Genomic DNA, 13,685 nt, shown 5'->3' with positions numbered 1-13,685 from the left:
TCTTGTTTCCTGCTTTCTGGCCAAGGAAATGCGTTCATTTCTGGGAGTATTTAGAGCAGAGAACAGAGTTCCAGTGCTTCTTAGCTGTGGGAGAGAGGTTGATAGAGCAAAGCCCTCTCGGAGAGGGAAGGACGGGGGGGTCAGACAGAGACCAAAGGCCCCAACGTGACCACCGTCTGTGGGGCTCTCCTGAGGGCCACCTCCCTGCATCCAACCCTTTGCCTCTGTGGACACTCGGCTCAACAGTTTCCCTGCACCTGGCACCAGAGGGCTTGAGTGAAGGGGCCCAGCGTGGCCTCTGGTGGGAGGCAGGAAGCTGCCGGTCCGGCAGTGCAGCTGGTGTGGGGTGAGGGTCCCACCAGGGAGGGCAGTCCGTGCCTGACAAGAGGTGTGGACAGAGCGTCTCGTCTGGAGTGCGAACATTGGGGCCCTGCGGTCCCTGGGCTCTGGGGACCTGGGGGCCTGAATTTCTATCAAACTCCGTGGCGGAGCAGCTGCTGCCCATAGCTCGCCGATATGGCGGGGGAAGGTACAGTGGATGTGGGGCAGACCCTGGCTCTGAGTGCGGCTCAAGGGGCTGTGAAGGTGCTGATGAAGTAAAAACTACCTGGGTAGCACAATCACTACGACCCACGTGCCCTGGAGAAGTTCAGCACAGCTTGGTGGTTTTGGAAGAGAAAATGCGGGAGATTTAAGTGCCCGTGTTTGTATTTTCTCCCGAGACCTGGACAAATGCAAGGGTTCTGCCTGCCCCAGGCAGGGCCCTTTGACCCCCAGTTGCACTGACATCACCTGCAGCTTCAGTTTGGAAACCGACCTGAGGGGCAACTGGGAGGCCCTTCCTGGTCTGCCCGGCCCTCCAAGGAGGCTCCGGGCGGCCCCCTTTCCGCACCCCAGGGGTCCTCCCATAATTCTCCATGTGGATGGGGACCCTGGGCATGCAGCTGGGGGTCCACAACAGGTGCCAGTAAATGGGGATGTGGACGGCATGTCTGTATGTCTGAGCTTTCACCCCAGAACGGAGATGGGCCACACTGGGGTTGGGGCTGGGGGAGGGCCAGGAAGCTGCCACCCTTGGGGGGCACCTGAGTCATGCCAGGGGGGCCTTCCGTGCAGTGTGGGCCGCTCCACACCAGGTTGGGGGTTGGGGAGCGGTTGGGGGAGCTGGGGGCATGATGAGGTCGCGTGGGCACTTCCAGGGTGGTCTGAGTTATGGAGACCAGCAGTGCCGAGTTAGGGCACCTACTGGAGCTTGGGTCTCCAGAGAGGACCTTGGGGACCCCTGGGCGGTGTCCCTGAGGCTGGGCGGGATTCTGAGGGGTTTACAGGAGGGGGCAGAGAGCAGTTTCTGCAGAGCAGAGTAGGGGTGGGGTCCTCGAGGTGAGGCCCAGCCCCGATGGCCTGATCTCCTGAATATCACACTTGGTGCTCCCACCTGGCTGCCCTGGTCGGCCCGGGTCCAGTTCCAGCTGTGCTGCCCCCATGCGTCCCACGGAGGAGACCCCAGATCAGCTTGGGAATGCGGCTTGGGAGGGTGGCGGCCAAGAACTTGGGAAACAGAAGAAGGTAAGCAGGTCTGGGGCCCAGGAAGGGTGCTGACAGACTTGCTTCGTTCTTCTCTGACAGCCGTGCAGAAGTGCCCACGGCAGCCGGCGGCTGGTACCCCCTCGCCAGAAGACAGCGGTCTGAGCGGAGGGTCCACCGTGCTGGAGGGAAGGCTGCTGCTGGAGGTGAGTCCCCTCGTCCTCCCATCACATGCCTGTCACCCTGCGTGGGGTCTGTCTGCCCGCTGGTCGTCAGGTTGGACCGCTAACAATTTACTGGAAATGTGGCCCTGGGAGCAGCAGGGGGTCAGACACAGATGCCCAGGTGAGGCCCAGCAGGTTGGGACAGGGAACCAGAGGTGGCCTTGGCCCATACACCTCAAGTGTAAAAACCATTTCTCATTCTGCATTCTCTGGTTTTACTTGTCAGTCAATTCAGCAGGGTTTTTCAGAATCATTGTTATTATTAATGACAGAGAATCGCACGAGTTTTGCAGGGTGTGGCAGGTGCAGGCTGGCCCAGCTGTCCATATTACACGCACGGCATCTGGGGCCTGGGTCAGCCTTTTCCCCGAGCTGGGGCCTCTCACCCCTGGTGACTCTGAGGCGCCATGACCTTCCTGACCCTCTCCCGTGGCCCGCTCCCCGAGGGGCAGGGGCATGCGTGGCTCAGTTCCTCAAGCAAGATAGGACAGCGAGGTGGAGCTTTCCGGGCTGGGTCGAGTCACTGTGTACAGAGCAAGGGGGTCGCTGCCTCCACCGGTGGCTGAGAGACCCTGGCTTTCCCCACCTCAAGAGGGGCCTGTAACCAACCGCTGAGGTGCCCCCGAGGCCGTGCTTTCCCTGGCAATCCCAGAGGGGCCGGGCCCCATGTGTCCCCCTGCGTGTCCCCTTTGGGACCCCAACACTGGGTTCCCAGCGCTCAGCCCTGCTTGGTGGCAGTCCCGTCCCCCCAAAGTGAAGTGTCCTCAGCTGCACACACTCGCCCGTCTGTTGGGCTGACGCGCTAAAGGCAAAATGGTGGCGCGTTGGCTCCTTTTATGCTGATGAAATTGAGTCTGCTTGGAGCCCATTGGCCCCTTCTCGGGGGTCCCCCAGCAGTCTCGCTCAGTGTTCTGTTTGCACCCCAGCTGCCCTGCAGCAGCCAGAGCGGCCTGTCCCAGGCGGGTCCTGAAGGGCAGCCCCGGGTCCTCGCCCACTGGCCGGCCCGTGCACTGCCTGCTGGCCCAGCCGCTGCCCTGGTGCCTTCACCGCAGGAATGAGCTCAGAGGTTTGTTTGCGAGCCGGCGCCCCTCATGGAGGACAGAGGACAGGGATCTTCTGCCTGGTTCACTCCTGCCCGAGTCTCGCTTCCCACCCTTCAGTCTGCTTCCCCCCCAGGCGCTTTCCCTGACCCTCTGGGTGGCTTCCTGCTGTCTGCGTGTGAATTCCTGGGTGCTCAGCTGTTTGGCATGTGGGCTTTGGTGGTGGGGATGTGCCCCTAGGGCACCTCAGCCAAGATGTCCCCACGGTGCCTCACCTAAAGGGTAGGTGGAGGGTGGGGTTCTGCCATCTGCTGACGACAGGTGGGCAGATGGAAAGCATCTGGGCTGGTTGGAGGGGAGCCAGAGATGCTCCTGCCTCGGATCTGGGGGTTCCTATCTGCCACCGTGACCCCTGACCCGCCATGGCCCCCCCATGACCCCCATGCCCCCTACGGTCCCCACAGGGACCCCCATGACCCCATGATCCCCCATGACTTCCTACAGTCCCCCGTGACTCCATGGCCTCCCATGGTCCCCACAGGGATCCCCATGACCCCCTGACCTCCAGTGGCCTCCCATGACCCCCCATGGTCTCCCAGGGACCCTCACAAACCCATGACTTTCCACAACTCGCCATGGTCCCCCATGATCCCCATGACCCCCAGCGGTCCCCAAGGGAACCCCCCATGACCCCCCCCCGTGGCCTCATGACTCCCCGCAGTCCCCCATGAGCCTCCAGGACTTCTACAATCCCCATAGGAGCCCCCATGACCCCGTAGGCCCCTGATTCCCCACAGACCCCATGACCCCTCTATGCACCCATGATCCTCACAGGGACACCTACAGTCCCATATACCTTCCACTGCCCTCCAAGGCCTTCACGCCTGCTGAGGCGATGGTTCTCATGAAGATCACAGAATTTATAAATCACTTCCTTTTTAAAAAACAAAAATACAAGCAACCATATACTTGCAGTTTGCTGGGTTACTGTTGGATTTCCATGAAAATTCTGTATGGCGGGCACCTGAGGACCCCGTTCTTAGAGCCCCTGTGTCTTTCCGTCCCGTCTGGAGCAGAGCAGGGGTCCTAACAGCAGAGTAGCTTTTAGAAATACTGTGGTTTCAGGAGAGGAAATATTTCCATACCTCACTGTTTACCATGTTTTTCGGAAGTGAATTCTTAAATATTAATTTTTCCTTTAAAGTTGGATTTTTCCAAGCTGGTGAGCTTGGGGCTGGAAAACATTGTGCCAGCTTGAGTTTTATTCTTGGCAAAATATAACTGGCATGACTCTTTTTATAATTCATGTTAAAAATTAAGATAATAAAATCTTAAACATGAAATCTTTGTTAAACTGTGTTCCGACTATAGATACAGAAGCATGTGCACACTCCCATCTCCTGTGGGAGCCTGGGGGCCTGTTCCACACATGTCCACACCACTGCCCTCCAGCCCCTCTGCTAGCCCTCGGCGGCCGTCCTGCTCTCTGAGCAGGACCAGGTTTCCCCCGAGGACCTGGGGACCTCAGGACATGGACGCAGCACGGTAGTCCCAGCACAGCTAGAGACTAGGAAGTGGCCCAGCCTGACCTTCAAGAGCTGACCAGCTCCCTGGGGGCCGGAGGGCGGCACCCAGCCCCATACCTCCTGTTGGCCCAGTGCGTGTGTTCAGAGAACTACCCTCTGGGGTGGGACTCGAGGCTACTGGTCAGTTTGCCGCGGCACGGGGGGCTCTACGGCCATCCCCTTGCCCCACTCCGTCTTGAAGACAGAGCCAACAGCTCCTGAAGCTTCCTTCTGCCACCCCTTGTAACACGTTCTCTGTGACCACAGAAGTTTCTGGAAGTTCCCTTAGATTGGAAGCAGTCTAGATTGTATGGTGAGGGTTCTCCTCACCACATTTCTAGTGTGGCAGTTCTCAAATTTTGTGATTAGAGACTCTTTTTGAAGTTTAAAAATATTCCCTAACAGCAAAATAAACAAATCAAGCAGCAATAACAAGAAAATCCAGCTTTTATTTCTAATCTTCAGTCTGTTAAAGAGAAACTGGAAAAAATGAGAGGTTTATGACAGGCATCATAAATTCATAAAAATGTAGTGCTGGCACAGACTTTAAAGGGCCTGTGGTCTAACGTCCACTATTTTAAGATGAAGAAACCAAGATTTGGAGCGGTTGGGGGTCCAGGATCCCTGTTGGTGTTGGGGCTGGGCCTGGCGTTTCTTTATCCGTGGTTAGTGCTCTTGGGCCCCTGCCTGCCCCAAGAAGCCAGGGTGGATGGCCAGAGGGGACGCCAGGTGAGCACCTTGGCACAGGCTCGAGGCATGGGACAGGTAGGTTCTGGAAACACACACATTAGATCACAGTTAGCAGCGTCGTGGGCTTCTATTCCCACTTTTAAGGTGGTCTGTAGTGTTTGGTGTGGACAGGGCAGCTGGCTAGCAGGAACTGTGGACTCGGGCCTAGGAGGGGCCGGGCTACGGGCCACCTGACCCTGACGAGGGTTCTGGTGTGCCGTGGGTACATTTTCTCACACTTATTTTTAAGTTCACGCATGCTAAAACGTGTTCTTATTGGCAGTGTGTTGTGGCCACCGTTGTGAAGAACACAGCAATACCATCATGCCTGAATCCCCCTGGTGCCGCCCGTGTGTGGGGCCCGGCCACCAGAGCCACGTTCTCCGGCCCCTGCGGCCTTCTCCGACCGCTGTTCTCAGGGTGCCTATGGGTGGGCTCCTACAGCGGGGAGCTTGGGTGCCAGCAACACGCACCAGACCCAGACACGCAGCTGCCTGGAGCACAGTTGGTTCTGTCCTTCTGTGGTGCGAGGGCATCTCGGTGTGCTTGTCCACCCAACCACTAAAGGACGTTTGAGTTTCCAGGGTTTGTGTATGTGGATAAAGCTGCAAGCAGCCGCGTGCAGGTTGTCTGGGAGCATCGGCTCTGGTTCTCTTTGGGTGATACCCACGTGTGTGGCTGCTGGGTTGTGCGACAAGAGTGTTTTTGGTGTCGTGGGGACCTGGCGTGCTGTTTCTCCAGGTGGCCGTGCGGTGTCCCCAGTGGCGGAGAACAAGGGTGCCCACGTCCGTGCGCTTGCTGTTGTCCTGTGTTCCCCCTCCTCAAAGCTGTTTTAAGAGAATCTCATCACGGTTTCGGATCGCGCTTCCTTCATGACCAATGACACAGAGCCTCTCGTCAGGTCGTGGTTGTTCATCGAAGGAGCCCCTTGCGAGCAGCCTGCTCAAACGTTTGCCCGTGAAAACAGGTTGTTTCCTACCTCGCTTTTGACTTTGGAGCTCTTTATGTGTTCTGGACACATGATCTTTGTTCTGTGTGTGGTTTGTAAGCATCTGCCTCTAGTCTGGCTTCTCTCCGTTCTCTTCAGAGTCTTGCAGAGAATGAAAGTACTTAATTTGGACAAAGCCCAGGTTATCAGTTTTTAAATAGGTCATGATTCGTGTCACATTTGAGAACTCTTTACCTCACCTGGGTTGCAAAGATTTTTATTTTATGCTTGCTCCAAAGTTTTATCGTTTTGTGTTTTACATTCAGGTTTATGGTTCATTTTTAGTTGACTTTGCTACAGGCGAGGGTATGGGCCGAGATAGCCTCGTTCTGCACGTTAAGATCCTGGTGTCTCAGGATTATGTGGCCCTTCTCCACTGAATTGCCTTTACACCTTGTAAAAAAAGCTTGTGGCCCTATGTTTGTGAGTCTGTTTCTGGACTGTGTTCTGCCATTGAGAACAAGCACCAGCCGGTTTCAGTGTCTGCAGCTTTACAACAAGTCTTGAAATCGGAGAGTATGACTCTTCCAATCTTTGTTCCTCTTCAAAATTGTTTTGGCTATTCTAGGTTCTCTGTCTTCCTGACTATATTTTAGAATTCGCTTGTCGCTATCTACAAAACTTCCTGCTGGAATTTGGGTTGGGTTGTGTTACATCAGTAGGTCAGCCTAGGAGAACTGAGACCTACAAGTACTGACCCCTAATGCACGAGCACACCATCTCTCTCCATGTATTAGCTCTTTTCCTGCTCTCATCCATACTTGTAGTTTGTGGCAGGGAGATCCTGTGTATATTGATAGATTTATACCAAGTATTTCATATTGTCGTTATTGTAAACAGAACGGCAGTTTCATTTCACTTTCTACTACTGTATAGAAATACAATTTATTGTTCTGGGTTGACTTTGTATCTGTGAACTTACTGAATTCATTAGTAATTCTTGGAGCCTTTTTTGTAGATTTCTGTGCAAATTTTACATAGATTATCATGTTGAGAATAGAGACCATTTTTATCTACTTTTTCAGTGTATACACTTTTTTTTTCTTGCCGTATTGCCCTTCTGAGGCTTCCTGAGCAACATAGAGGAAGAGGGGGACATCTCTGTCTTGTTCCTGGTCTCCAGGGGAACCCTATAGTCTTTCAAGGTTAAGTATGTTATTAGCTTGGAGTTATTTTCTGCTTTTTGTTTGTTTTGGTTTTGTTTTTTTTTTTTTGGTAGATGCTTCATATCAGATTAAGAAAATTTTCTCTATTCCTTATTTTCTGGGAGTTCTTACTACAAATGGGTATTAAGTTTTGTCAAGTGCTTTGTCTGCGTCTACTGAGATATGATCATGGCTTTTTTTCTTCAGTCTGTGAATACGATGAATTACCTTGATTCATTTTCAACTGTTGGTCCAAACTTGCTAGTTTGAATAAATCTTACTTATACATTACTGGATTAAATTTGGTTATATTTTGTGGGGGCTTTTGTTTTTATGTTCATGAGAAATATTTTTGTAGTTTTCTTGTAATGTCTTTATTTTTGGTGTCATGCTGATGCAGGCTACATTAAATTAGTTGAGAGTGCTTCCTTCTCTCTTGTTTTCTGGAAGAGACTGTATAGAATGGGTGCTATTTTCTCCTAAAAAATGTTTGTTAGACTTCACCAATGAATATAACTGGTCTGGTTTTCTTTGTTAGATTTTAAATTATGAATTCAATTTTTTTAACCAACAGAGGACTACTCAGTTATCTATTCTAGTGTGAATTTTAGTAGTTTACATCTTTCAAGGAATTGGCCTGTTTCCTCTACTTCATTGAATTTGTGGGTACAGAACTGTTCAAGGTTTCCCCATGTTGTCCTTTTAGTGTCTATGAGAGGTTCCATAGCTATATATCCTTTCTATTTTCATTGGTAATTTGTGACTTCCATTTTTTTCTTAGTCAGTTGGGCTAGAAGCTTATTCATTTTATTGATTTTTTTCAAAGACACAGCTATTGGCTTCATTGATTATTGCTCTGGACTGAATATTTGTATCCTCCCCCCAATTAATATAATTCAAATTCATATTAGACCGGAAACCCGATGTGAAGGTGTTAGGGGTCGGAGTCTGTGGGAGGTGCTTAGGTCATGAGGGTGGAGCCTCATGCATGGGATTTATGCCTTATAAAAGGGGCCCGAGAGAGCACCCTTGTGCCTTCTGCCCTGTGCAGTTATAGCAAAAAGCCATCCATGAACCAGGAAGTGGCCCGCACTTGACTGCTGTCACTGGGTGAGGTGTTCTACAAGCATCAGTTACATCAGCTTGGTTGACAGTGTTTAAGTCTTTTATATCCACATTGATTTTCTGTCCGGTCTCAACCTGAGAGACAGTGTTAGCATCTTCTAATTTAACTGTGGACTTTTGTGTTTCTCCTTTCAGTTCTATCAGTTTTTTGCTCTATGTGTTTGGGAGTTCTGTTGAGGGGTGCATACACATTTAGGATCGTTACGTTTTTTTATGAATTGACCCTTCTATCATTACCATTATATAACATGCCTCTTTATTCCTGATTTTCCTTGCTCTGAAGTCTACTTTGTTTGATACTAATATAGCCACCTCAGCCTTCTTTTTTCTTTAAAGTTTATTTATTTACTTATTTTGAGAGAGAGAGAGAGAGAGCGCGCGCACGCACACGCACTTGCACACATGAGCAGGGAGAAGGGCAGAGAGAGAGAGGGAGGGGGAGGCTCCCAAGCAGGCTCCACGCTATCAGCACAGAGCCCAACACAAGGCTTGAACTCACGAACCGTAAGATCATGACCGAGTCGAAATCAAGAGCCAGACACTTAACTGACTGAGCCACCCAGGCGCCCCAATCCTTCTTTTGATTAATGTTTGCCTGGCATATCTTGTTCCCTCCTTTCACTTTTAACTAGTTTATATTGATATATTTAAAGTGTGTGGTTTTCAGCCACTAGGTCTGTAGTAATTTGCTGCAGCAGCAAAAGGAACTAATTCAGATTGAGCCCTGGACATTCCACACGTGTTGGGAGCCTTGGGTGTCACAGCCTCAAGGTGGGTGCTTGTCTTCGGTCCTGTGTTGGCAGCGGCCGTGCAGGGGGCAGGTTTGGCCAGCAGGCCCGCTCCTTGAAAGCACGCTGCCCATGCCAGCTTGGCTCTCTGCGCAGGCTCTGCTGGTCTGCCTCTCCGGACGTGCTCCACACACGTACCCCTTGGACTGAGCCGGGACTGCGTCAGCTCACACACAGAGGTGAGCCCGGGTCCCTTCCCCGCCGTCTCCTCTGCAGGATTTCCTCCACACCTGCTTCCTCCTGGGACCCTCTTCCTGGTCCTCTGACTAGAACTCCTGTGTTTCTCTTAGAGCTTAGCTGCCACTGTCCGGTGGTGATTCTATGCATGAGCACATGGTCAGGGCAGAGAAGGGAGAGAAAATGGGGTACCGAGGACCAGGCCCCTGTTCCTCCCCGGTGGCAGATTTCCCTCGGGCACTTGCATGCACACAGGCATGCTCACCTGCCTTTTGGGCTTGTTGGTCTGAGGAGTGAGGTCTGTCCTCCCAGAGGGCACAGGGCTGGGGCACTGGCCTCCACGTGGGGCTGGGGCACCTCTCCTCCAGCTCCTGAGGACAACAGTGGCCCGAGCAGTGTGTGGTGGTGATGGCAGTTCAAGTTCATGACTGAATGCGGCTCAGACAGCAGAAATGTACTCTTCATAGTTGTGGAGGCTGGGAGTCCGAAATCAGTGTCATTGGGCTGAAAGCAAGGTGTGGTGGGCGAGTTCTTTCAGATGCTCTAGGGGAGAGTGTGTCCCATGCCTCTGCTGACAGTCAGTCTTCCCTGTGTCTCTGTGTCCCTCTTATAAGGACACCAGTCATATTGGATTTGGGGCCACCCTAACCCAGAGTGACCTCACCTTAATTTATTACAGCTGCGAAGATTCCATTTCCAAATGAGGTTGCTTTGCAGTCCCTGTGTGCCCGTGTCTTTGGGAGCCGCTAGTCAGCCCGTGCAACCGTCCATTTTGCAGGGGACGTGCTTCAGGTGAGAGCACAGATTGGGGCAGAAACTCAGGCCTCTCCTGACTCCAAGACCCCAGCCCTGAGCCAGGGCTCAGCTCCAGCACGCCAGGGCCGCTTGGAGCCCTGAGGACTTACTTGATCCTCGACAGGCATACGAGACAGATGCTGTCATTGCCTCCCTTTACAGATGGGGAAACGGAGTAGTTCTGTAAGCTGCCCAGTGTCCCAACACTAGCAAGGACAGAGCCGGGACTGGCCCCCACTGCATCCCCTTGAGGGACTCCGTCTGAGCCAGGGTCCTATCCAGGTGGTCCTGTGGCCCTGGCAGATGAGGGGCCGGTGTCAGAGCCAGAGGCCTGTCTTGCTGTCACCTGCAGGGCACTTTCGGGGCTTTAGTTTCAGGCCTCAGAGCCTTTGGGGATGGCTAGACAGAGTGGGGTGCGTCAGGCTCAGGGACACAGTCACCGAGGCCTTCCGTTCCCACCGGCCAGACCAAAACAGGAACGTGGCAGGAGCGTGCCATGGCCCGTGGGGCTGGGTGCCTGAAGGACACTGGTTCTCACGGGCAAAACCAGCATCGCAGAGGGTTTCCTCCAAGCGTTTCACACAGAAACCAAGGGGCAGAGGACCCCAAGCCTCTGACGCGTCAAAGGGAAGGCTGGCCGGGCCGAACCACAGCCGGGCGTGCACGCAGCCTCACAGTGCACCGAGGGGCTTCTCCGGGAAACCAGCCCTTATGTGAGGTCAGAGGCGATGTGCGCACGGGTCCTGGTGAAGCCTAGGTGTGGGGACACAGGACAGCCAGAAGGCAGTGTAGGCTGAGAGGCAGCGCGAGCGGCTGCTTGGGGGAGAAATGGGAATCGACTGCAAACGGGCCTAACTGGGTGAATTTAAAAGGAAAAGCTGTGAACCAGGGAGGCAGTACCTCCTTCGTAATTTTGCAAAGTCCTTGACAACTGAATGAGAGAGGTAGCTGTGGAAGTCGTGTGGACAGTGGTGGCCAGGCGCTGGACCCTGGACCCCTGTCCTCAAGAGGATTCTACAGTTAAAGGCAGGACACAACCAGCACGCCGGCCCCTCTGGTCAAAGAGACTCAGTGCGGGCACGTGGCCTGCAGCCTTCCCACGTTGCACAAGAGGGTCGGGGTCTCCAAGTGTGGCGAGATGGGTGGTGGGGCTGCACACGGGGCACTGACCCTGGCGCAGCCCCTCTGTGGAGCCCAACAGCCTAGAGGAAGGACCCGAAGACGCCGATGTTGGGGCTTCCCCACCAGAACTCTGTCGTGTGTGTGGGCGTCCTGGTGGCTGTCCCACACCTGCCTGTAAACTCCAGCACGTGAGGGCCACAGACCCTTGAGACAAGAGGCTCACTCAGGATCCAGCAGGAAAGGCAGCTCGGGTGACCCAGGGAAATAAACCAGCTGATGTCGGGCTCCTTGGGGAGAAGAGCAAAGACACAGTGTCCGTGAGATGGAAACAGGTGCCAACAAAGGGAATATTCTGAAGTTCGGGAAAGAGCTCAAGAATTACAAGTATGGGAGCAAACGTAGGAGCTGTACGAAGATGGAGAGTTGACGCTGAAGGGTCACTTCAGTTTCTCCAAGAGGGAGAGGAAACTAGGTGGAGAATATAGTCCCCGAGGGCCCCATAGGCTCCAGTTCCAGAAAGATCGGGGGAGGAAGCTGTCAAGGAGGGTTTCCCAGAACCACGGGCTGGGTTTCCGGCCTGAAGGTCCCCCTGCGTGGCCAGCACAGTGGGTGGAAAGGACCAGCGTGTTCCGCCTTTCTGAGATTCCACACCCCAGCACAAGAAAACCCCAAATGCTCCCAGAGAAAAGGAGCAGGTACCAACAAAAGCACTGAGCCTCAGGAGTCCAGGCCTCACCAGGAGCGCTGGAGCTGGAAGGCCTTGCGGAAGTGTGTGCAGAGGCAGGAGCAGGGCGATGTCCTGCTAGGCCCCACAGGCCTGCCACCTGCCGGGTTCGGAGGGTGAGGCGGAGAAGAGCAGCCTCAGACGGGCCGGGCCTGGAGAGTGGCTTCTCAGGAGGAGGGTCTCCTACTGGAACCAGGGCAGTGTGGAAACACAGGCGTGGAGCCTGGAGCCCAAGGCCCCACCATCAGCAGGGGAAGAGAGGAGACCGGACGGAAAGGCCTCTGCACGAGACAGAGCTGGGTACATGAGTCAGTGTGGGGGCGCACAGCCGCCTGGCTCAGCTCATGGGTTTATGCACAGTTGGGACACGGCCACGCAAGGACAGCAGGGCTCGGGGCGGCTGCTCTGGGGTGGGCCTGGCGGGCCGGTTCTGACACAGGCTCTTAAATCTTGCCCACTCGACTTCTATCCTTCGTCCCACCAAATTCTGTTGCATCAGAAATAAACCTGCTCCTGGCTTCCTTGTGGATCCTTGCTGCCGGGCGGATCTTCACCACCCTCTGGTCTCGTTTTAAACGTGCCTCCTGCAGACGTGTGGGGGGGTCCTTTCCCCACACTGTGTCCTGTCGCGGGTGCGTTTAGCCTCTGGGTACTGCAATCACCCTTATTTGGGGCTGCTTTGTGACGTCATATTTTGTCTTTCACACTCAGGGCTGTGGCTCCCTCCTCCCTTTCTCTCCAGGCTTCCATGAGCTTTCTTGGCTAGTTTAAAAGTTACACATTCTGCCCTGTCTTTACGGGGATTGCCCTTAGAAAAGACCTGTTCAAGTTGGTTTTCTCTGATTCTTGGGCTCACGGCGTGCTCTCAGGCCTCTGGTCTCCTGGACACCGCACGGCAACTCTTGTCTTGAAGTTGAATCCTGCCCGGCACGGGTCGTTGTCTTTGATCCTTGTGGCCTGGGTGTGTTTCTCTCTGGAGTGCTTCCCCTGCAGTGCGTCCACTGTGGGTCTGGCTATGACATGTCCCTGCGTCCACTGTGGGCCTCGCTGTGACGTGTCCCTGCGTCCACTGCGGGTCTGGCTGTGACGTGACCCTGCGTCCACTGCGGGTCTGGCTGTGACGTGACCCTGCGTCCACTGTGGGCCTGGCTGTGAAATGTCCCTGCGTCCCCTGTGGGCCTCGCTGTGACATGTCCCTGCGTCCACTGTGGGTCTGGCTGTGACATGACCCTGCGTCCACTGTGGGTCTGGCTGTGACATGACCCTGCGTCCACTGTGGATCTGGCTATGACGTGACCCTGCGTCCACCGAGGGTCTGGCTGTGACGTGTCCCTGAGTCCACTGTGGGTCATGCTGTGACATGTCCCTGCGTCCACTGTGGATCTGGCTGTGACATGTCCCTGCATCCACTATGGGTCCGGCTGTGACATGTCCCTGCATCCATTGTGGGTCATGCTGTGACGTGTCCCTGCGTCCACTGTGGGTCTGGCTATGACATGTCCCTGCATCCACTGTGGGCCTCGCTGTGACGTGTCCCTGCGTCCACTGCAGGTCTGGCTGTGACGTGACCCTGCGTCCACTGCGGGTCTGGCTGTGACGTGACCCTGCGTCCACTGTGGGCCTGGCTGTGAAATGTCCCTGCGTCCCCTGTGGGCCTCGCTGTGACATGTCCCTGCGTCCACTGTGGGTCGTGCTGTGACATGACCCTGCGTCCACTGTGGGTCTGGGTGTGACATGTC

The 13,685-nt window shown here is 54.3% G+C and overlaps 1 protein-coding gene across 1 annotated transcript in view; it reads left to right on the top strand.

Moving 5' to 3' along the window:
- AHRR (aryl-hydrocarbon receptor repressor) overlaps nt 1-13,685 on the top strand; it is an 85,312-nt gene that overhangs the window by 33,888 nt on the left and 37,739 nt on the right. Inside the window, exon 4 of the mRNA XM_043602050.1 lies at nt 1,627-1,730. Within this exon, the coding sequence (XP_043457985.1) occupies nt 1,627-1,730 (104 nt within the window). The remainder of the gene's footprint in view (nt 1-1,626; nt 1,731-13,685) is intronic.

The sequence above is a fragment of the Prionailurus bengalensis genome, chromosome A1 (assembly GCF_016509475.1).
Source record: "Prionailurus bengalensis isolate Pbe53 chromosome A1, Fcat_Pben_1.1_paternal_pri, whole genome shotgun sequence".
In the NCBI taxonomy this organism is placed as follows: Eukaryota; Metazoa; Chordata; class Mammalia; order Carnivora; family Felidae; genus Prionailurus; species Prionailurus bengalensis.
Note: the sequence above shows the minus strand (reverse complement) of the source record. Positions and strands in the feature narration are given on the sequence as shown.